The sequence below is a fragment of the Tachyglossus aculeatus genome, chromosome 2 (assembly GCF_015852505.1).
Source record: "Tachyglossus aculeatus isolate mTacAcu1 chromosome 2, mTacAcu1.pri, whole genome shotgun sequence".
In the NCBI taxonomy this organism is placed as follows: domain Eukaryota; kingdom Metazoa; phylum Chordata; class Mammalia; order Monotremata; family Tachyglossidae; genus Tachyglossus; species Tachyglossus aculeatus.
This window is the reverse complement of record NC_052067.1, coordinates 38,821,225-38,846,021: the sequence shown is the minus strand read 5'-3', so window position 1 is coordinate 38,846,021 and position 24,797 is coordinate 38,821,225. Positions and strand designations below refer to the sequence as shown.

Sequence of the window (24,797 nt, the reverse complement as noted above, 5' to 3'; positions counted from 1 at the left end):
GGTTGACTATGATCCTATAAGGAAAGATGAAAAACAGAACCCCACAAAACCAACATAAAAATAGGACACATATTAAAAGAACTTTGAGGTTGGAGGAGCAGAGTTTCAGATCACTTGCCACTCAGGGCTGTTCAGAGTCCAGCAGTATGGTTCCTGCAGTATTGTTTAAACTGATATTTCTGGGAGAGCTTTTAAGTGCTTTTTTATTAGAATTTTGCATTAATTAAATTTTGATGCTTGATCCAGGTTAAAGATACTCATTGTAGTCAGCAAGACGTGAAATCCAAGATGAAGGAGCTCGTCTACACAGACTCTGACCTGATTGTGACCTATATTATTGACAATCCAAAGGTATGGAAAGATGAAATAAGTTTGAAATACGGTCTGACATTGATTGCTGTAAATCTCAATATTTGTTATGGAAACAGCTCGTTATTAGAACTAATCTGGTCAACAAGCAGTTATCTAAATGTAAGCATACCCTGGCTTCACTTTGCCTGGCAGGCCATCCTGTGCTTCCAATAGGGCCCTACTTGAACCCCCTGGGTGATTATACGCGACCTCATAAATCCTGTCAGGGTTCTGCTCTCGGGATAATGTGATTAGGAAATAGTCCCCTCGAACCTGTTGCAGGCCTTTCTGTGTAATTATAAAAAACCTACTGGGCACCCTTGACTCTTTAGACAATTTGAAGTTTGAATTAACTGGTTTCTCTCATTGGCTAAGTGTGCCAGGTAGCAAAATCACCCAAAATAGACTGTTAACAAAGTCTGTATTTGATGGATTCAGTGGTGTTGACTTCAATAATGGGTTCAACACAAAGGCAACATGAAACAAAAATGTCTTCGACTATATTTTAACACAGCAGCATTCTGTTTTCGTTTTGAATCTAGTTGACTACTGCTGTCTGAAACATTTTGTCAAAATATTTCTCTACAGATAATCAAACAGCCGTCAATAAGATTTGACCCCAAAATATTGTCTTTACCAGCACATTCAGGTATGGTCCTGGAATTATTGCTAATTAGTCTAAATACTGAGTAAATTTGTGCTCCATTGTAGTCATCTGTCTAATTTTAACACAACTTCAGTTATGTTAAAGGCAGTTATTGCAGAGTTGATTGTTCGAAGATAGAGGTAAGCGTAAAACTTCTAATTATTGTATAACACTAGGTATCCATCAAGTGGCAGAGCTGCAGTAATCAATGTTCATTAAAAGAAAGACAGCAAATTAAGGTTTGAACTGCTTTACCTGAAAAACTTTGCTCCAATAAAATATATATATATATTTTTAATAGATTAACCTTTCTTGGAATCCTAATGAAACTCCTCCCAAGTGCCTTTTGGGTTAAAATTGGGGATGATTTTGCAAGGAAGTCCTGTTTTCTTTGAAATATGCTTTTCAAAGATTATCCATACTACACAGTGTCTAGAGACACTGAAAATTGAGGATTAACTGAATCCTTGAATGAGCCAGTCAACCCTTCTGCTTTAATGTTTCATTTTTTGGATTATGAGGAACTTTAATATATGGAAGGATAGAAATGCATTTTCAATCCTTTTTCTACAAAAATGGAAAATATTTTTGCTTTAGTGTTCTTTTCAAATTTTGTCAGGCTACTAAAGTAATAATTATGGTATTTGTTAGTGCTTGGCACATAGTAAGCACTTGTTCCAAGTGCTGGGTTAGGTACAAGGTAATCAGGTTGTCCCATATGGGGCTCACAGTCTTCAACCTCATTTTACAGATGTGGTAACTGAGGCACAGAGAAGTTCAGTGGCTTGCTCAAGGTCACACAGCAGACAAGTGGCAGCATCCGGATTAGAACTCATGTCCTCTGACTCCTAAACCCATTTTCTTTCCCCTAAGCCACGCTGCTTCTCTGATACGCAAATACCTTTTCATTCAGTATAATGCAAGTAAAGTGATCTTTCCTCCATCATCAATGGCATTTACAATGCAAGCAGAGAGTACAATACAGTGGAGTTGTTAGAATTCAGTGCTGTTTGTTTTCTAGTGACATGATGATATACCTATCATCCTTCCTCAGTGGCAAGAAAATAACACTATTTGAACCTGACGTTCCCTTTCATGCAAAGAGTTTTGTGTCAAATGAATTGGCCTGTGTGGTGCAGAGGTGCCCAGGAATAAAAATGCAACCATTTTAGGCATAATGTGTATTTTAGTTTTTAGCTCTCACCAGTGGTTCCTAAATTTTGTTTCCCAAAATGGAAGATAGTTGGGTAAGAAGAATACCAAAGGGAGGAGTGAATGATGACTCAGGTTAGAGAACCTGCCACCCAGGCATCATAGATTACTACCTTAAGTATTAAATGAAAGGGTGTGAAGTTATGCCATGCCTTTACTTTGGTATCCTCTGGTCCTATTTTCTTAATATCTTGGAAACGTTCTCTCTCACAAACTTTCTCTTTTTCTCTAAATACGATGTCACATATAGTATTATTCACTCTGTATGTAGTGGATCGTCGATCTATTATATCTATGGATCGCTTACTATGTGCAGAGCACTGTTCTAAGGGCTTGGGAGAGTGCAATACAAGATAAATTAGAAGACATGTTCCCTGTCCATAGTGAACTTAAAATCTAGAGGGCTCATGTAGCCTTATAATAATAATAATAATAATAATAATAACTATTATTATTATGATATTTGTTAAACACTGTGTGTGAGGCACAGTACTAAGCGCTGGGGAAGATACAAGCAAATTGGGTTGGACGCAGTCCCTGTTCCACATGGGGCTCAGTCTCAATCCCCATTTTATAGATGAGGTAACTGAGGCACAGAGAAGTGAAGTGACTTGGCCGAAGTTACACAGCAGACAAGTGGCAAAGTTGGGATTAGAACCCGTGACTTTGATTCCTAGGCCCATGCTCTATCCACTATGCCTTGCTGCTTCTCAGGAAATTCACCTCACTTTTTTCAAACTTTTACTATTATGTGTTTACATGTAATTCATTCTTTGCAGCGGACAAGCTAGAATTTCTGCAAGACCGAGACTGGGATGCCTTTTTGCAGCAGTTATGTCTATTAACTGAATCCACTGAGAAGAGTACAAGGATTTTGAGAGCAAAATTGAACCTGTTTAGCTACTTGTGCACTGTGGCTAACCATAAAGGAGTAGCAACCAGGTTAATCGGCTCACAACTGGTAAGTGATAAAATTCAGTTTATGAAGATGTTGGCTCCACCGTTAGTATTTATTGAGCACCCACTGTGCAAAACACTGTACCTAACACTTGGAAGAGTAGAGCATGACCTGACCGGAAAGAGCACAGGCCTGAAAGTCAGAGGGCCTGTGTTCTAATTTGCCACTTCCTTGCTGTGTGAACCTGGGCCAATTGCTTAACTTCCCTGTGCCTCAGTTTCCACATCTGTGAAATGGTGAGCCAATACCCCGTCTCCCTCCTAGAAATTAGTCTGTGAGCCCCGTGTGTGATAGTTCAGATTCGTGTATGTACTTCAGCACGTAGCACTGTAGGTCATGGGTTCAAACCCTGGCTCCTCCAACTGTCAGCTCTGTGGCTTTGGGCAAGTCACTTAACTTCTCTGTGCCTCAGTTACCTCGTCTGTAAAATGGGGATTAAAACTGTGAGCCCCCCATGGGACAACCTGATCACCTTGTAACCACCCCAGCACTTAGAACAGTGCTTTGCACATAGTAAGTGCTTAACAAACACCATCATATTATTAGTATTATTACTTAAAATAATATAATATATAATATTCATATACATCATTGTGGACATCCCCAGCGTCCTCCTTGTCTCATTAGCCCATATCCTAGGCATTGTTCTTGACTCATCTCTCTTTCAAGCGACGTATTCAATCTATCACCAATCCTGTCTGCTCTATCTTCTCCATATCACTAAAATTCACCCATTCCTTTCCATCCAAACTGCTACTATGCTGATCCAAGCACTTATCATATCCCGCCTAGACTGCTGCCTCAGCCTCCTTGCTGACTTTCCTGCTTCCTGTCTCTCCCCTCTCAAGTCCTTACTTTACTCTCCTGTCCCGATCATTTTTGCAAAACAAGTTCAATATATGTCTTAGTGTGCCTCATGAATCTCCAGTGTTTGCCCACCCACCTCCGCATCAAATAGAAACTCCTTACAGTTGGTTTTAAAGCACTCAATCAGCGCTCCCTTCTGTCTTATCTCACCGATTTCCTACTACAGTCACTTCACTCCTTAAATGCCAATTTATTCGCAATACCTCGATCCCATCTAGCTGAAGATCCCTCGCGCACATCCTCCCTCTAATAATAATAATAATGATAATGATGGCATTTATTAAGCGCTTACTATGTGCAAATCACTGTTCTAAGCGCTGGGAGGATACAAGGTGATCAGGTTGTCCCACAGGGGCTCACAATCTTAATCCCCATTTTACAGATGAGGTAACAGGCACAGAGAAGTTAAGTGACTTGCTCAAAGTCACACAACTGACAAGTGGTGGAGCCGGGATTTGAACCCATGACCTCTGACTCCAAAGCCCGTACATTTTTCACTGAGCCACGCGGCTTCTATAGCCTGGGATTCTCTCCCCCTTTATGTATGACAGACCACCACTCTCCCCACCTTCAAAGTCTTATTAAAATCACGCCTCCAAGAAGCCTTCTCTGACTAAACCCTCTTTTCCCTACTCCCTTCTGTGTAGCCTAGGCAACTTGCATCTGGACTCTTCAATCAATCAATCAATCAATCGTATTTATTGAGCGCTTACTATGTGCAGAGCACTGTACTAAGCTCTTGGGAAGGACAAGTTGGCAACATATAGAGACAGTCCCTACCCAACAGTGGGCTCAAGCACTTAACATTTCACACCGCCACTCCCCCCCACCCCAACCACTTCAGCCCCACAGCATTTATATACATACCTGTAATTTATTGTAATGTTTGTTTCCTCCTCTGGACTGTAAACTCCTTGTGAGCAGGAAATGTCTACCAACTCTCTGTATAGTACTCTAGCAGCTGCTTAGTGCAGGGCTCTGCACACAGTAAGTCCTCAGTAAATGCCATTGATTAATTGGCACATAGCAAATCCTAGTAAAGCCACAATTATTATTAATAAACCGTAGCAGTCCCCTCCCTTGTGGTTAAAAAAATGACAGCTACTGACTTGTTACGTGAACTTGCTTTGGGCAACAAACCCCACTTTTTGTTTATGCTGTTTTAAAGTGCTTACTGTGTGCCAAGCACTGTACTAAGCACTGGGGTAGATAGTAGATACAGGCTAATCAGGTTGGACGCAGACACTGCCCCGCAAGGGGCTCACAGTTTTAATCCCCATTTTACAAGTAATATATGATATTGAGCACTTTCTATGTCCAGAGCACTGTACTAAGCACTTGGGAGGGCACAAGACATTAGAATTAAGTAAGTGAGTGATTAAGTGATGCCTGTTTACTTGTTTTGATGTGTATATATCTAGAACTCTGTGTTGATGCCTGTTTACTTGTTTTGATGTCTGTCTCCTCCCTTCCAGACTGTAAGCCCAGTGTGGGCAGCGATTGTTTCTCCTTATTGCTGAATTGTACTTTCCAAGTGCTTAGTACAGTGCTCTGCACACAGTAAGTCCCCCTCGTCCCCCCTCCATCCCCCCATCTTACCTCCTTCCCTTCCCCACAGCACCTGTATATATGTTTGTACATATTTATTACTCTATTTATTTATTTATTTATTTATTTTATTTGTACATATCTATTCTATTTATTTTATTTTGTTAGTATGTTTGGTTTTGTTCTCTGTCTCCCCCTTTTAGACTGTGAGCCCACTGTTGGGTAGGGACTGTCTCTATATGTTGCCAATTTGTACTTCCCAAGCGCTTAGTACAGTGCTCTGCACATAGTAAGTGTTCAGTAAATACAATTGATGATGATGATGATGAGTAAGCGCTCAATAATGATTGAATGAATGAATGATTTAGCAGGCACGTTCTCTGCCCATAGTAAGCTTACAGTCCAGATAAGGTAATTGAGGCACAGAGAATTTAAGTGACTTGCCCAAGGTCACGCAGACAAGTGGCAGAGCTGGGATTAGAACCCTTCTAGTCTACTTCCAAAGACTAGAATAGTAGACTAGAAATACATACGTGGATGGAGCCAGGCACAGCTATCGTCAATGCTGGGTATTTAAGAGCATAGTATTTAGACAAGGAAGCCCAGGGAGTTGGTAGAGGCAGGGAAAGCTATCCAGAAATGTGATGGTAAGTCTGTTATCGTAATGGTAGGCACGTTATGGAAACTGCTCTAAAAATTGTTGGGCATTATCTGTATTAGTGTTGGGCATTATCTGTATCACATCCAAGCCGTCACCAAAACCTGCCGGTCTCAGCTCCGCAACATTGCCAAGATCCGCCCTTTCCTCTCCATCCATACCACTACCCTGCTCGTTCAAGCTCTCATCCTATCCCGTCTGGACTACTGCACCAGCCTTCTCTCTGATCTCCCATCCTCGTGTCTCTCTCCACTTCAATCCATACTTCATGCTGCTGCCCGGATTATCTTTGTCCAGAAACGCTCTGGGCATATTATTCCCCTCCTCAAAAACCTCCAGTGGCTACCGATCAATCTGCGCATCAGGCAGAAACTCCTCACCCTGGGCTTCAAGGCTCTCCATCCCCTCGCCCCCTCCTACCTCACCTCCCTTCTCTCCTTCTCCAGCCCAGCCCGCACCCTCCGCTCCTCCGCCGCTAATCTCCTCACCGTACCTCGTTCTCGCCTATCCCGCCATCGACCCCCGGCCCACGTCCTCCCCCGGGCCTGGAATGCCCTCCCTCTGCCCATCCGCCAAGCTAGCTCTCTTCCTCCCTTCAAGGCCCTGCTGAGAGCTCACCTCCTCCAGGAGGCCTTCCCAGACTGAGCCCCTTCCTTCCTCTCCCCCTCGTCCCCCTCTCCATCCCCCCCATCTTACCCCCTTCCCCACAGCACCTGTATATATGTATATATGGTTGTACATATTACTCTGTTTATTTATTTATTTATTTTACTTGTACATATCTATCCTATTTATTTTATTTTGTTAGTATGTTTGGTTTTGTTCTCTGTCTCCCCCTTTTAGACTGTGAGCCCACTATTGGGTAGGGACTGTCTCTATATGGTGCCAATTTGTACTTCCCAAGCGCTTAGTACAGTGCTCTGCACATAGTAAGCGCTCAATAAATACGATTGATGATGATGATGATGATTAGTGGGAATCTGTAAGAAGTCATACTACTCTTGGGGAATAAAATTCCGGTTTCCACTGTTTCATACACGGTTCAAGAGTCAAGGGTAAAGTGTGTTTTAATTTTTCTTATTTTTTTAAATTCTAGTTCCCATTGTTAATCCAGCAGTTGCGAGGAGCTTCAAATTGGGACTTGTAAGTAACAGTTGCCTTTCCTAGCACAATGTTTCTCAGTTTTCTCATCATGATCAAGTCTCACTTTGTAGGAATTATTGATAGTGAGTACATACTTTAGGTCTGCAGAGCACTTTACTAGGGACTTGAGAATATAGATAGAAGTAATAGACTCCATCTCCGCCCTCAAGGATTTTTTTCCTCTATTGAAGGAGGCAAGCACACAGACTGCCAACATTCAACAGGGAAACAATTAAGAGCATAAATACAAATTAAATGGAATAAAAAATAAAAGGAAATAGATGTATTCCCCTGAGTGGTAAAATTTGTATTTTGGGAGTCATAAGAGGCATTGTGGTCAGGGAATTTGTCTACTACCTTTTCTGTAGTATTGAAATTGGAAGTATTAGAAGCAGCGTGGCTCAGTGGAAAGAGCACGGGCTTGGGAGTCAGAGGTCATGAGTTCTAATCCCGGCTCTGCCACTAGTCAGCTGTGTGACTTTGGGCAAGTCACTTAACTTCTCTGTGCCTCAGTTCCCTCATCTGTAAAATGGGGATTAAGACTGTGAGCCCCAGGTGGAACAACCTGATAACCTTGTATCTATCCCTGCGCTTAGAACAGTGCTTGGCTCGTAGTAAGTGCTTAACAAATACCATCGTTATTATTATTATTATTATTGCGCACTCTGTAGCGCTTAGTACAGTGTTCTGCCTATGGTCAGCAAGCAATAAATGCCTTTGAGTTGTCTCTAGGTTTCAAGCAATTTGGCCTCAGGCAGTTCAGTATTACTAAATTTACATATTCTTTACAATATGAAAGAATTAGGCTCGGTGCTACACAGACTTTTAGTACCTGTTCTGTTTTCTCATAGTGCTTACTCTTTTGGTAATATTTTATAAAGGATTTCATACTTACAAATGTTCTGCTGTGCTTTGAAATTATAAATTGATGAAGAATGGACTATTTATAAACATCGTAGTTTGAGATTATAGGCTATAGATTTTGGTTAGCAGTAATAATAGTATTAAGTGCTTACTGTGTGCAGAGCTCTTTACCAAGCGCTACACATGTGGAAATTAAACATGGTTCCGTCCCTTTGTGGACTCACAATCTAAGATAGCATTTTAGAATTAACTTTGCAAACTTGGTGTTTTTCTTGTTTAATGAACCAGATTGTGTGTGATCTATTTTAATCTGTAAATTAGGCACTACAGAAATAGCATAACTCTTTTAGACCATTATTATAGCATCGAATAACTTATTCTTTCAAAATTCCCATAGCCTGCAAGAATTAATGCAGTTCCCAAAAGTGTCTAATTTACTCCTGCAGTAGTTTACCTATGAGAAGAGTGCCTCTTTTTGTGTTACTCTATTGGAAGTGTAGGGTAAAATGCAAGTGATGTGATATACAGAGATATTTTCCTCCCCAAAGTTGTACTTCCTCCAAAGTATGTCTTTTGATACAATATGAGAGATGAACGTCTCAAAAATACTTGGGGGCCAGCAAAACAGCAGTAGGAAGAGCAATAATTTATTGGCTTTTTTGTGGTATTTATAATTGCCAACTCTGTGCTAGGTACTATACTAACCAGCGCTTAGAACAGTGCTTTGCACATAGTAAGCGCTTAACAAATGCCAATTATTATTATTATTAACTGGTACTAGCCAGGTACTACCCCCAGGGTAGATACAAGCTAATGAGGTTAGACACAGTCTTTATCCCACATGGGGCTCGCAATCTCAATCTCCATTTTACAGATGAGGTGACTGAGGCCCAGAGAAGTCACACAGCAGCCAAGTGGAGAGCTGGGATTAGAACCCAGGTCCTTTTGACTCCTATGCCCTATCCCAAAGGCCGCACCCCTTCCCTTTTTGCAGCTTTAATAAGCAAAAACGGCTTCAGCCTAAATTCCATGTATCTTTTAGTTTTAGTAAAGGAAGTTTTACTTTGCTAGAACCTTTTCAATGTTTCAAATTTTGACTTGTGACTTTTGAGCTAGTCAGTAGTCAGATTGAAGTAAAAATGATGCTATAATTTCCACGCTTTGATTAATTTAAAAATATACTGAATGTAAAGAAGTGAACACTGATCTCAAATGTTATCTAATAAAGCAAAGTGTAGTCGTCTTTCCTGAACCTGGAAGAGACCGTATAAAATAGAGCCGTCTGCTGGATTTTTAATAGACACATTTCTCTAGATTCCTTGTAGAAGGTTGTTACAGAGGCTGTTTGTTAATTAGGGGCCTGGGAACCACTGGTCCCTTGAGAATCATTAAAAGGGAATACTGCCAATATAGCAGTAAATAGGGAGAGGTAGTAGATGAAGGGCGGTATATGTGGTGTGCGATGGCTGGCACATGGGGAGAACATAAATGAATAGGTGGTTGGTACTTCAGCTGAAACCTTGAAACTGCAAGGGTACAGTTTCTTTAATGGTAATAAACTTTTACTTTATTATAATCCCAGTTTGACTTCCTTAGGTATACTGTAAATTAGGCCATGATTTGCATTGTCATGTTTGTTTTTAATAAGTATACTCTTTCCACTGATATTTACAGGATGCAATAAATTACTCTCACTGTACTATAATAATAATAATGATGATGGCATTTATTAAGCGTTTCCTCTGTGCAAAGCACTGTTCTAAGTGCTGGGAAGGTTACAAGGTGATCAGGTTGTCCCATGGGGGGCTCACAGTCTTAATCCCCATTTTACAGATGAGGTAACTGAAGTCCAGAGAAGTGAAGTGAGTTGCCCAAAGTCACACAGCTGACAGGTGACGGAGTGAGATTTGAACCCACAACCTCTGACTCCAAAGCCCGGGCTCTTTCCACTGAGCTACGCTGCTTCTCAGCGTGTATTTATCACAGTCCTTGTTTCATGATATTATTTCATCCTTATCTTTCACCACCCACTCACTTTCTCTTATTCATAGTCAATCAATCAATTAATCAGTCAATCGTATTTATTGAGCGCTTACTGTGTGCAGAGCACTGTACTAAGCGCTTGGGAAGTACAAGTTGGCAACATATAGAGGCAGTCCCTACCCAACAGTGGGCTCACAGCCTAAAAGGGGGAGACAGAGAACAAAACCAAACATATTAACAAAATAAAATAAATGGAGTAATAAATATGTACAAACATATATACAGGTGCTGTGGGGAAGGGAAGGAGGTAAGACGGGGGGATGGAGAGGAGGACGAGGGGGAGAGGAAGGAGGGGGCTCAGTGTGGGAAGGCCTCCTGGAGGAGGTGAGCTCTCAGTAGGGATTTGAAGGGAGGAAGAGAGCTAGCTTGGCGGATGGGCAGAGGGAGGGCATTCCAGGCCAGGGGGATTATGTGGGCCGGGGGTCGATGATCTCACCCGGACATTTAATGAATACTATTATTATTACTAGGTGTTTTTTTCCAGAGGTTAACTGATTTCTTTTAATTTCCAGACGGTCCAAAGTTGCTCGGGTGATTGGTTTGCTGGCGTCACGTACAACAGAACTTAATGAAAATGTACCGGTTATTGAGGTAATTTTTATTACATTTAAGTGTTGTGAAAAGTGAAAGTATTCTGATTAACAGCCTCCGAGGTTTACACAGCTTTATTTTTCTTCAAGTTGTTGTGGAAAAGATTAATGAAATAATCAGAAGCCTATACGCTGGAAGCACAGATCCATATTGAAATATTGATCACTAAAAATCTAGCCATTGTTAAAAGTATTCTTGGTAGAATTATGAGACTCACATTGCTTTGACCAAAGTTGTTTTCATTTTTTAGAAGGATAACTTCATTATTGTTCTCATAGGAATAATTTTGGGGAGAAAATGATATCAGAAATTTGGATTTTGGCATTTATTGTTATTATTATTTAAGTGCTTATGTGTCACGCTCTGTACAAAAAGCTAAGGCATCTACAAGATAATCAGGTTGTCACAGTGTCTATCCCCCATGTGGCTCACAGTCTAAGTGGGAGGGAGAACAGGTATTTAATCCCCATTTTACAGATGAGGAAATTGAGGCACAGAGAAGGTAAGTTACTGCCCAAAATGACATAGGCAGGTAGTAGAGCTGGGATTAAGTCCCCTGACTCTAAGGACCATGCTCTTTCCACTAAGCCATGTTGCATTACAGAAAAAAAAAAATTAGCAAAAATCGCTTTTGATTTTGATTTGAGGGTAGTTTTCATCCTCTCCAGTTGTTACGCAGTTATCTGCGGGCACAGAAACATTAGAGAAACATTCAGACCAGTCAGATTGCATGAATTTTACATCTTAATTCTAAGAAATTATTTGCTGTTTTGTTGCTGGAGTGCATTTTCCATTGATTTAATCCAGATGTCAGTGATTTCAGTTATTCCATGGTGACAAGTTGAGTTTTCTGTCTAGTAGAACAGTAGCATATAGATTTCTTGTTGCAAATGCTCTAAAGAGCTGAGTAAAGCAGTTGAAGTTGAGGCCTAAATCTCTAAGAGGGCGTGTTTCCAGCTATGTAGTCCTGAATGGGCGCCTGTAATCTCCTTCTCACTGATCTTCCTTTTTTCATACTGGTTCACTCCAATTAAATGTGTACTCTCTACAACCATTTCTCTTGATAACCACTGTAATGTCCCTCCATCTGCTTAGAGTCAGCTTCCTAGACACCAGCAGCATGCCTTGTGAAATGGTTGGTTCGGGTATGGGAGCAATTTGTGACCATAGAACAGTGTATCCCTACCTGCCTTCAAGCAGCAGACTTTGCTGTGACTTTACTCGACTCAAATACCGTTGTGGAGTGAGCCACTCAAGTCCTGCCGAAACAATCGTTGAGGTCTTTAGGAAATCAGGTATGGGCTGTGGCCATGGAACAGAATATAATAATAATTGGCATTTGTTAAGCACTTACTATGTGCAAAGCACTGTTGTAAGCGCTGGGGAGGATACAGGGTGATCAGGTTGTCCCACGTGGGGCTCACAGTCTTAATCCCCATTTAACTGAGGCCCAGAGAAGTTAAGTGACTTGCCTAAGATCACACAGCAGACATGTGGCAGAGTCGGGATTCGAACCCGTGACCTCTGACTCCAAAGCCCTGGCTCTTTCCACTGAGCCACGCTGCTTCTCTATGTGCCCTCTCCACAGCAGACCCTACTGTTGCTCAAACTGACCTGTATGAAGGATTGGAGATCCAATAATAATAATAATAATGGCATTTGTTAAGCGCTTACTATGTGCACCACACTGTTCTAAGCGCTGGGGGGATACAATGTGATTAGGCTGCCCCACGTGGGGCACACAGTCAGTCCCCACTTTACAGATGAGTTAACTGAAGCTCAGAGAAGTTAAGTGACTTGCCCAAGGTCACACAGAAGACATGTGGCGGAGCCGGGATTCAAACCCATGACCTCTGACTCCAAAGCCCGTGCTCTTTCCACTGAGCCATGCTGCTTCTCAATAGTTATAGAATGTGAGAATTTTCTTTGTATTGGAAAGTTTTTTTATTTTTATTTTTTAATGGTATTTAAGCACTGACTTGTTCTAAACTTTGGGGACGATAGAGGTTAATGATGATGATGGTGGTATTTGTTAAGTGTTTACTAAGTGCCAAGCACTCACTGTTCTGAGCACTGGAGTAGATACAAGGTAATTAGGTTGTCCCATGTGCGGCTCACAGTCTTAATCTCCATTTTACAGATGAGGTAACTGAGGCACAGAGAAATTAAGTGACTTGCCCAAAGTCACACAGTTGATAAGTGGCGCAGCCAGGATTAGAACCCACAACTTCCGAGCCCCAAGCCTGGACACAGTCCCTGTTCCACATGGGGCCCACAGCTGAGTATGAGGGAGAACAGATATTGAATCCCCATTTTTCAGTTGAAGAAACTGAGGCCCAGAGAAGTTATGTGACTTGCCCAAGGTCACTTAGCAGGTTAGCGGTGGAGCTGGTCCTCTGACTGCCATGCTCCTCTTTCACTAGGTCACACTGAGTGATATCAGGGAGTTGATACATCAGCCCAGAGTCGACACTTAGAAAACAACTCACTCAACTTCATTAACGACTTAGCACCACTTTGGGCCAGGAGGCTGCTCCACCCCTCCGGGGTTACAGAAGCCAACTCAGAAAGAACACCAAGAAATACCGTATCAGCTCACCTAATTGTCCCACCCTGATTTTTGAGGTGAAAATAAGATTCTCGGTACCCCACAACTGCACGTGGTGATAGCAGTCTGTGCCGGACAAGGAGGAGGAGTAGGGTTCGAAAGCGCTAATGCAGCAGAGCTGGCTTATGCCAGGGGAGGAGAGTTATTTTGATATGGGTGATTTCTTGGGTGCTCTCTGGGGAGGAAGAGAAGGGAGGTGGGAGTTAATTGAGTTCCTATTGCTTGCAGCACTTGGGAGAGTGTAGTAGACGTAAGAGGTACAGTCTCAAGTGCCCTCATCTTTTTCTTCCTTCTCTCCTCCTTTCTTCCTCCAATTTCAATTATTGCTGGGCTTAATTTGCCCCATGTGGTGGTCCCACACTGTTATAATGTTACAAAAATTTTGCACAAGGTGGGGCACCAAAATGACCTAAACGAGACAAATGTCTGCTCTCCCTCTGGGCCTAGCTCTAAAGAGGGGACCCCAGAGCCTCTTGTATCCAGGTTCAAAGGCTCCATCTCCTACTGAGAACCATCACCTATCCATTGGTAAGAACCAGTCTGGGTTGACCCTTAGAATAAAGATTTCACCGAAATCTGCTGATGGCTTAATTTGGTCAGGAGGCCTCTGACTCGTCCTGAGCCAAACAGAGAGAGAACCAAAGAAATAAGGAGATGGTCTAAAAAGGAGGAATGGTGATTATGGTCTAACTAGAATGAGGAGGGATAGATATCCAGGAGGCCAAGAAGAGAACAGCGTCTTAGTGGAAAGATCCCGGGCTTGGGAGTCAGAGGTCATGGGTTCTAATCCCACTCCACCACTTGTCAGCTTTGTGACTCTGGTCAAGTCACTTCACTTCTCTGAGCCTCAGTTCCCTCATCTGTACAATGGGGATTAAGACTGTGAGCCCCACGTCGGACAACCTGATTACCTTGTATCTACCCCAGTGCTTAGAACAGTGCTTGGCACATACTAAGCGCTTAACAATGCCCTTATTATTATAAGAAAGAGTTGGTGGAGGAGTTATAATATGCCATTGGTAGACAGTGAAAGGGGAAAGACAGTCTGGTGAGTAGCAATGACGAGAAAGGCTGCTAGCCTTGGGCAGATTAGCTATGAAGAGGCAGTCTAGAAAACAGTGCTTTTAAGCGCTTAGTACAGTGCTCTGCACACAGTAAGCGCTCAATAAATACGATTGATGATGCTTTAAATTGCCCATAAGGAACTTGCCTAAATCCTCACTATGTGAAATGGATCGTGCATAGATCTTCTCAACCACATCCATAGCTAAGATCTTGCGTGCAGTGTTGTCATCTTCAAAAATGATGAAAAACATTGCCCTCAGTATGTTGACCTGTGTGATTTGAGCTCTACCACAGGTAATTCAGTGAGTAGCTTTAAATGGGAAGGATTGGAAAAAAATGGACTTGGATTTAGTGTTCAGAATACTCAAAGTTTTTGCTAACAATAGGGCATCTAATTGGTTGGGAAAAAGCAGTTATTTTGAGGGATGTCATTTGGAATAAAAACTGTATGTCAGTGGTATTTATTGAGCACTTACCTTGTACAGAGCAGTGTACTAAGTGCTTGGGAGAGTACAATATAGCAGAGTTGGCAGACATGTTACCTGCCCACAAGGAAGTTAGAGTATTCTATTATGTTAGTTTTCCTTGTTTGAATCAGCCAACATATAATCCTGCGCTTTTTAATTTTTCAGACCTCCTGGAGCAGCATTTATTGCTAATCCCTGTGGAATAATTGTCTATTTTAGGGAATGGGTGTGATCATTTGAGTAGCCAACAGAGGTCATTCAAACACCAAAAGCCACAAAATGCAAGCTGAAAGGCTTTTTCTTCTAAGCTTAAGTTCAAACAGCTAGTGCAGAAACTCAGCAGGCATTTGTTCCTCCGTGTCATCTTGAGTTTTAAAGGTTTAGTTGTGACTGAAAAGTAATTTTATTCCATTAGTACTTCATTATCTGGCCTCCACGAACAGGACTCTGTCAAGAAAAATGTCCTTATTAGTAACCATTGGGGTCTAACCGAGAAGATTCTTAATCTTTTTAAAGTGCTGAGTTAATTTAAAAATTCAATTACATGATTAGCTTTAATTCTCATAGTAAGGATACAGTATTGGACCTGAATGGTTGACAGCCAGGGAGATGAGACGTGTGGATGAAGAGGGAAGCGGTTCATTCTACATGCCAGGTTGTCATAGCTCCCACTGGAGTTCATAGGCCACGTGAAATGCTGCTCATAAAGCTATAGGTTGAGGACTTGATTAGCATTTAATGTATAAACATTTTTGCTGAAACTCAGTAATTGTGTTCCTGAAGAAACTCAATTTCGTGGAAAATCATAGTGCCGCTCGTGGTATTATAATAACCTGTTTACTACAAGGTCAATAGCTTGTGGGCAGGGACTTGTTTTTATACTTCTGTTGTACTTTTCTAAGTGTTTGGTATCATGTTTTGCAAACAAAATAGTTCAGTAAACACTATTGCTTGATAACCATGGATTCCACAGGAATTAATGCAATAGATGATTTGAGGATATCACTGCCATTTTTTCAGTCCAAATTCCTACAGTTTTCTGTTCACTGCTGTTAGCATGCTACACCCTTGCCACTTGTTTTTCTGTATTAAGTACTGTAAAGTTTCATAAGTACAAATACGAAGTACTGTGTGGTATTGTGCAGTAAGGCTGAATCTGGGAAGTGTAGCAGTTACCCCACCTTGAGTAATGCCATGCTCATGCAACTGGTAGTTCCTTCCCATACTGAGTCTACCTGCACCTCTGTGTGGACTGCGTTATACCAGAAGAGATCTGTCTGGAGGGAAGAACAATTTCTAACTCAAATCATGAAATGAAAATGTGTGTTGTAGCAGAGCTGATTACTAACCCGAGTCCCCACACCTCAATCATGTTAATTCCCTTGATCACCCAGAGGTGGGAAATTAGAAGTGTTGGGAACCATTTATTAATTTAAACTTTGAACCACACAGAATTGTAGTATAAAGGATCCCAATTCTTTGGATTTTTTGGGGGGTGGGAGGGTAGAAAAATGGTAGTGTAACCCCCTAAACCAGAACATTTGCAAAGTAAAAGGTACTTTTACTTGGCTTTAAACCAGACTTGATAGAGTGACAACTCTTCATAGTTACCTGTGCAGTAGTGTATTGGGGTTAGAGGGAGTTCTTTCTTAGTTCTTTTAGTTCTTCAGCCTTCACAAGATCTTACCTAAAATATGCTATATGTGTTTTTTAAGCACCTCTAGTGTAGAAGATTCAAAACCTTTCTTACTGATTGCACTTTAAGAAACCTTTCAAGTTTTTAATCTAAATTTTCCATCCAGTTCTTAAGTGCCAGCCTCCTTTTTCTGCTCTTTGTGGAAATCACCTTACTTCAAGCTCTCATCATTTCCCTGTTACACATTACTGAACAGCTTCCTCACTGTTCTCCTTGCCATTAAACTCTAAAAGGTTTGAGGGGACTCTTGGCTCTATGGTATACTCCACCACCTAGATTGTCTTTCCAAAATATCATCTGGAATATATCTCTTCACCCCCCCTAAACTCTCCAATGGCTACTGATTTCCCACAGCACTAGGCAAGAATTTCTGATGATTGGCTTCGAAACAGTCTGCCAGCTTTCACCATTTTTCAAAATTTGCTCTTTTCACCCACTAATCTAGAGCCCACCTGGAAAACATACCATAACAAGTAGAAGGGCCAGGGTCTTGAATCATGTGCTCTTAGCTAAAAGCTCCTCTCCTCTCCCCGTGCTTGCCTCCCCAGAGCAGGGAATTTATCTCCCAACTCTGTCGTGTTGCATTCTTCCAAGTGCTTAGTACAGTTCTCTGCACACAGTAAGTGCTCAATAAATACCATTAATTGATTGCTCCACCACTTTCCCTCCCTCACCCCTTAACAGAACAGAGGAGATGAAAAGGCCTCACAAATTTGAGGACCCTGGGGAAGCAGAGGCAGTTGGCAGCTCAACTGCCTGAGGGAAGATCTTGATCTTGAACTGGGTAGCCTATCCTCCTCACCCTTTCCCTCTCCTCTTTTCTCCAGATCCATGCTATTCCTTCCCAACACCTGTCACCCTTATACTCCCCACCTCCTGTTCTCCATTTCTGCCTTCCCCCCTTCCCACAATCTCACTCCACTGTGGGCAAACTTCCTGTCATTCATGACTGTTCCTTCCCAGCTTCCCTCCCCTCCTCATCACCACCAAGACTTGGCTTATGCCTGGTCACGGTCTCCTTTGTTTTCTCTCCCTCTCTCTTTTTCAAGAGACATTTCATATTCTCCCACTTCTCCCTTCTTATGGGGGAAAATGCCATTTTTTGCTCCATCTCACCCTCTCCTTTCCTTTCAAATCACACACCATCCATCTTTATCACCTTCTGCTGTTACTTCTTATCTAGGGCTCTCCTGGTTCCACCTCTAAATTTTGTATTTATTTTTGATGTTTTTCTCATCCTCCTCCTCTTGTCCCTTCTCTTAGGTAGATCCTAGGCCACTTCAACTTCAAACCGATGATCTTTCTGACTGTCCAGCCACCTGTTTCCTTTCACTTCCCAATTCTGCTGACCTTCTGCTCCGCCTATCCTCAGAGGCCCACTAGATCTAATCATCCTGAAGCACTATGCCATCTCTAGTTAACCACAACACTCTAACCCAACATTGTATCATCTCTCCCCCACACCACTGCCCCTTGGGCAAACTTATTCCTTCTTCTCCTTCTGCAGCCTAATACTCTGGGCCCACTTCTCATCACACCCATTCTGGAATCTTTGCCCACCTAACCCCTACTTTGATGTTGAAATATGGTGCTGTGAACTGGGCACCCTCCACTTTTGCCCTCTACCCCCACAGTCACCCCCGCAGTCTGCTTCCTCTGCCCCGTGTTTGAACAGTTGAATGCAAGATGACAGAAATCCAGGCACTTGCTTAAATGCCGACCACTTCAAGTTCAATGAGCCTTCCCAAAACTCCTCATAGAATCTCATACCCAGCACCTCCCTCCCTCCCAACCCCTGACAAGCCTGCTAAATTGGGAAATTTAAAACCTTCAGGGGAGAGCTTTCCAAAAGTTTCTCCATCAGTCAATCAGTGTATTTGAGTACTTACTGATTGCAAAGCCTTGTAATCAGGGCTTGAGAGAGTACCGCGCAATAGAATTGGGAGACACAAATTCTGACCTCAAGGACTTTACAATTTAATGGAGGAGATTGGCGTTAAAATAAATTACAGTTGGGAGAAAGAGCAGAGTATAAGGATATGTACTAAAGTGCTGTTGGGTTGGGATAACAAAGTCCTTAAAGGGTACAGACCTAAGTGCATATCTAATGCAGAGGGTAGCGCTAATACGGAGGGAAAATAATGGCTTAGTTGGGGAAAGCTGCTTGGAGGAGATATTTTAGTGAGACTTTCCAGATGAGATTTGTCTTTAAATAATAATAATAATAATGGCATTTATTAAGCACTTACTATGTGCAAAGCACTGTTCTAAGTGCTGGGGAGGTTACAAGGTGATCAGGTTGTCCCATGGGGGCTCACAGTCTTAATCCCCATTTTACAGATGAGGTAACTGAGGCCCAGAGAAGTGAAGTGACTTGCCCAAAGTCACACAGCTGACAATTAGCAGAGCTGGGGTTTGACCCCATGACCTCTGACTCCAAAACCCAGGCTCTTTCCACTGAGCCACGCTACTTGGTGGATATAAAGTGAGAGAGGATAACGGGAAGGGGGAGGGGAGCGGGAGAGCCAGAGGGAGGACATAAGGAAAGAATCGATGGTGAGAGAAATGAAAAGTAGATTGGCATTAGTGCAGTGAAGTGTGCAGGCTGGGTTGTAGTGGGAGATGAGGTATCCTAAGTGTGAAGGGGAGAACTGATTGAGTGCCATCCTGCCTCACCACTCTTCTACCCTCCCTTGATCTTTCTCTTGTTTTTTCAAGGTGGCGCTTCCAGTCTACTTTCTAAGTCCACCCTGTCTTCAACTTTCAAGGTTTTGCTTTGCTGACACAGTGATGACCTGGTTCTCCTCCTACCTCCGGCTGTTCCTACAGTTGCGTTCGCTGGCTCCTCTTCCACCTCTCATCCCTTAGCTGTCTGTTTCCTGTTCTTCTGTGTCAGCCTTTTCTTTTTGTTCTCTATCCACTCTCTCTGGGTGCTCATCTGTTTATAAGGCTGCAGCTACCACTTCAAAGTGGACGACTCAAGCCTGTAACCTTGGTGTTATCCTTGACTCCCCTCTCTCACTCAACCCATATATTCAATCGGTCACTAAATCATGTTGGCTCAACCTTCACAACATCACTAAAATCCACCCTTTCCTTTCCATCTAAACTGCTACCATGTATTAACATTACTCCCTGGGTCCCTCTACATTAAGCCCTTATCACTGTCACATAGATAATAATAATAATAATTAAGTGCTTACTATGTGCCGAGCACTGTTCTAAGCACTGGGGCGGTTACAGGGTGATCAGGTTGTCCCAGGTGGGGCTCACAGTCTTCATCCCCATTTTACAGATGAGGTAACTGAGGCACAGAGAAGTCAAGTGACTTGCCCAAAGTCACACAGCTGACAAGTGGTGGAGTCAGGATTTGAACCCATGACCCCTGACTCCAAATCTCGGGCTCTTTCTACTGAGCCATGCTGCTTTTACAGGGTGGGATATCAATCTAAACCCAAGGAAGTTTCCTGGACTATTCAATTCAGCCCTACTTCAGAAAGAATCTACAACTAGGAAGAATGAGCTAAAAGATAATAAGTGGAGAGAATTTCTGCCTCTTGTGCTCTAAGTATAATAATAACATTAATAATTGTGGTATTTAAGCACTTACTATGTGCCAGGCAATGTACTGAGCACTGGGGTAGAGACAAGATAATTTGGTTGGACAGGGACAGAGACCCACACAGGGCTCAAGGTCTTAATCCCCATTTTACAAATAAGGTAACTGAGGTCCAGAGAAGTGAAGTGATTTGCACAAGGTCACACAGGGGACAAGTGGGAGAGTCAGGATTAGAACTCAGGTCCCTCTGACACCCAGGCCCGTGCTCTATCCACTAGGCCATGCTCCCTCTCAACTCTTATGCCATAGGATTCTCTCTTGTGTTAAACACAAACCTGTCCTTGTACAAATAACATGAGAGCAAATCCTAAAATGCAAAACAGTCTACGATTTTATCTTTTTTGTTGTTGTTTGGGCTGGTATCAGTCCCAAGTTCAAGAACTTGACATTGATTAAAAACTTCAGTTTTATTTTCCTGACAAATTACAGGTTTTTTGTTTGTTTTTTTTTTGAAATCTCCAAAGAGTAACATTGAAACTAGCACAGTGGAAGAAAAGGATGAAATTTACAGTGAACCTATGTGGCTCTCCCAGAAAGGGTAGGCTTGAGAGAGGAATGATGTAGAGGGACTTACTAAGAGGGTAAAAAACACTTTAAATGGCAGATGAGGGACTTCATTAGGTCCTAAAAGCAGGACAGGAGTTAGATTTTTTTTTTTAAATCCAGGTCTCCTAATTCACCTTCCCTAGTATGCGTGTTTTTAAAAAACATATTTGTTCAGCGCTTACTATGTTTCAGGCACTGTACTAAGTGCTTAGGTAGATACAATCTATTCATTTGGACACAGTCCATGTTCTACATGGGGTTCAGTCCTAATCCCTACTTTTCAGATGAGGTAACAGGCACAGAGAAGTTAAGTAGCCTGTCCAAGGTCACACAGTAGACATGTGGCGGAGCTGGGATTAGAACCCAGGTCAATCAATCAATCGATTTGAGCGCTTGTTCTGTGCAGAGTATTGTACTAAATGCTTGGGAGAGTATAGAAAAACAGAGTTTTTAGACATGTTCCCTGCCGGTTCCTCCGACTCCTAGGCTCAGGCTCTTTCCACTAGGCCTTGCTGTTTTTCCAAAGCATAATTCCAGAGCTTCATCAGTGAGGTAACAAAGTGAATCATAATCTTTGTTTCCCCTAATTCAAATAATGAGTTTTCAGTTACTTAAAGGTCAAATTTTGAAAGATGGTACAGGTGACAAGTGGGATAAAGTTCTTGGGACCACTAATTTCCGGTTGATGTGCCCAATGTTGACACTTTTCCACATCAAATTTATTTATTTTATTTTGTTAGTATGTTTGGTTTTGTTCTCTGTCTGTCCCTTTTAGACTGTGAGCCCACTGTTGGGTAGGGACTGTCTCTATATGTTGCCAACTTGTACTTCCCAAGCGCTTAGTACAGTGCTCTGCACATAGTAAGCGCTCAATAAATACGATTGATGATGATGATGATCAAATGTTAGAGAGTCTAGGTGGCACACTGCAATGAAAATGTTTTTGTACTATACGGTAAAGTTTAGTTAGCAAAAGGCCTGTTCCTTCTTTATATTAATGTAAGCCGAAAATTGCTTTTAAACACTTTCTGAGCCATTTAAATAAATACTACTATCTGAAAAGACTAAATATAAACCGGTCTTTCTGGATGGCCATAATTCACTGCATTTTAAATAATCATCCTTTTTTATTATAGGCTATGCTTACCACAGCAGGTAATGTGGCATTTAAAAGTCATTTTATGAGGCTTTGTATGAAAAAATGTAAAAGAGAAACAAAATTATTACCAAATTGCTTTGCTTTTTAGAAGGGCTTAAAATCCCCAGTGCCTTTTTTAATTCACTATGAGATAAATACACATTATATAAATGAATACTATCAAATGATCTGTAAATTAGGTTTTTTAATTATCAGACCTTCACGAGACATTTTAGTTGCATCCCTTCTTTCTATATAGTGTACATTTTTACATAAAATAATGTATTTAACAACTAATCAAATGTATTTTTTTCTCATACAAATTGATTCGGTTTATATTAATTTGGGAACTTCTAAATAGAATGAATTTCTAGTGACATTTAAAGCTGGTGCTTAGAACTGGTTGCAATCTGTTGTTGTTCCACTTTCCAGAACATTTAGCCAGAGCATAGATGGGACAAAAACCTTGCAATAAAGCATAGGTGTCTAGTCTTCGAGAAGAAATAACTAATGCAGAGAAGACCCTCAAAGATGGGTAAAGGGCTGTAAAATAAGACTTCTGAAGAAAGGTTTAAATAATTAGAGTTGTTTATCCTGGAGAAGAGTTGGGAAAAGGGCATATGATGTATATGAGAATACCTTATTAGAAACCTGTTGAGTAATTTAAAAAATTTGCATTTGTGCACTTAGAAGAAAGTGTATGTGGGGATAAGTGTTCATCTGGCTTTGGCTTTAGTGCCCCCCTCTTTTGGAATTTTGCAGTTAAACTTATACTTGTAGATTAGTTGTGAATATTTAGGGATTTCTAGTGAGACATGGCCTAGTGGCAAGAGCACAGGCCTGGGAGACGGAAGTTGTGGGTTCTAATCTCGGCTCTCCCACTTGTCTGCTGTGTGCCCTTGGGCAAGTTACTTTTTTTCTCTGCGCCTCAGTTCCTTCATCTGTAAAATGGGGATTGAGACCGTGAGTCCCACATGGGACGGGGATTGTGTCCAACCTGATCACCTTGAATCTACCCCAGCACTTAGAACAGTGTGTGGCACGTAGTCAGCGCTTAACCAATAACCATAATGAATTATTACCGTGAATTTCACTCGGGCTCCTCTCCCAGTATTCCTAATAAACCAACTGGCCTCAGAGCCTTCTGTATATCCACCGTGGTCCTGTAGTTAATGATCACAGGCCAAGACATCATGAAGGGCTCAAGCCCCAACAGCCCCAACCAGGTCTGGACAGGAACTCTCCTCCAGACAGAACTCAGTCTATGTGCTTACGCAAGCTCTCTTCTTTTAAGTACTGTGGCTTTAAAGCACTCAATCAGCACTCAAGAAGCAGTGTGGCTCAGTGGAGAAGAGCACGGGCTATGGAGTCACAGGTCATGGGTTCAAATTCCGGCTCTGCCAATTGTCAGCTGTGTGACTTTGGGAAAGTCACTTAACTTCTCTGTGCCTGTTACCTCATCTGTAAAATGGGGATTAAGACTGTGAGCCCCCCGTGGGATAACCTGATCACCTTGTAACCTCCCCAGTGCTTAGAACAGTGCTTTGCACATAGTAAGCGCTTAATAAATGCCATTATTATTATTATTATTAATCAGCTCACCTTTATCCTATCTCACTTCACTGATCTCCTACTACAGCTCAGCCCACACTCTCCACTCCGCTCCTCTGTCACCAGCTTACTCACTGTGCCACCATCTCATCTGTCTTAACGCCGACCCCTTTCCCTCATCCTTCCCCTAGCCTGGAACTCCCTCCCCGTCCTCATCCACCCAGCCGCCACTCTCCATCTTCAAAGCTTTATTATTAATAATAATAATAATGATGGCATTTATTAAGCCCTTACTATGTGCAAAGCACTGTTCTAAGCGCTGGGGAGGTTACAAGGTGATCAGGTTGTCCCACGGGGGGCTCACAGTCAATCCCCATTTTACAGATGAGGTAACTGAGGCACAGAGAAGTTAAGTGACTTGCCCAAAGTCACACAGCTGGCAATTGGCGGACCCGGGAATTTGAACTCATGACCACTGACTCCAAAGCCCGTGCTCTTTATAATAATAATGGCATTTTCCACTGAGCCATGCTGCTTCTCTAAAGCCACATCTCCTCCAAGAGACCTTCCAAGATTAAGCCCTCTAACCCAGCACACTCTCCTTTCTGCATCATCTGTACACTTGAATCTGTGACCTTTGAGCATTTGATATTTGCCCCAACCCCACAGCACTTACGTACATGTCTTTATATATTATAAATTACTTATATTAATGTCTGTTGCCCCCTCTAGACTGCGAGCTTGTTATGGGTGGGGAATGTGTCTGCTACTTCTGTTGTATTGTACTCTCCCAAGCTCATAGTACAGTGCCCTGCACAAAGTAAGTGCTCAATAAATACCATGGATTGATTGAAGTGGTACCGGGCCACTGGAGGATTTCCTCCACCATCATCAATCGTATTTATTGAGCACCAGGTGACACTAACTAATGGGAACTCTGTTCCAGGCAGAACGCTACCGTAATTCTCCATAGGTAGTATGGGTCCTATACCAAGAGTCTGTTGGGCGTATTCTTCCTCCTCTCCAGGCAAGAATAGCTCTCTGGCTTGACTCATAGAGGCTCAAACCTCCTAGGGCAACAGCATTTCCAGTGAGGAGAACATCATTTGGATTCTTTCCAGCCCTTGATCCTCCCAGGCGGTCAATCAATTGTGTTTATTGAGCAATTACCGTGTGCAGAACACTGCGCTAAACTCCTCAGAGAGTGCAGTGCAACAGATCCGGTA

At 42.1% G+C, this 24,797-nt stretch overlaps 1 protein-coding gene across 1 annotated transcript in view; it reads left to right on the top strand.

Annotated features, from left to right (window-relative positions):
- Positions 1 to 24,797, top strand: part of ULK4 (unc-51 like kinase 4) — a 542,391-nt gene that overhangs the window by 43,770 nt on the left and 473,824 nt on the right. Inside the window, exons 13-17 of the mRNA XM_038768285.1 lie at positions 247 to 351; positions 940 to 1,000; positions 2,989 to 3,170; positions 7,337 to 7,383; positions 10,803 to 10,881. Of these exons, the coding sequence (XP_038624213.1) occupies positions 247 to 351; positions 940 to 1,000; positions 2,989 to 3,170; positions 7,337 to 7,383; positions 10,803 to 10,881 (474 nt within the window). The remainder of the gene's footprint in view (positions 1 to 246; positions 352 to 939; positions 1,001 to 2,988; positions 3,171 to 7,336; positions 7,384 to 10,802; positions 10,882 to 24,797) is intronic.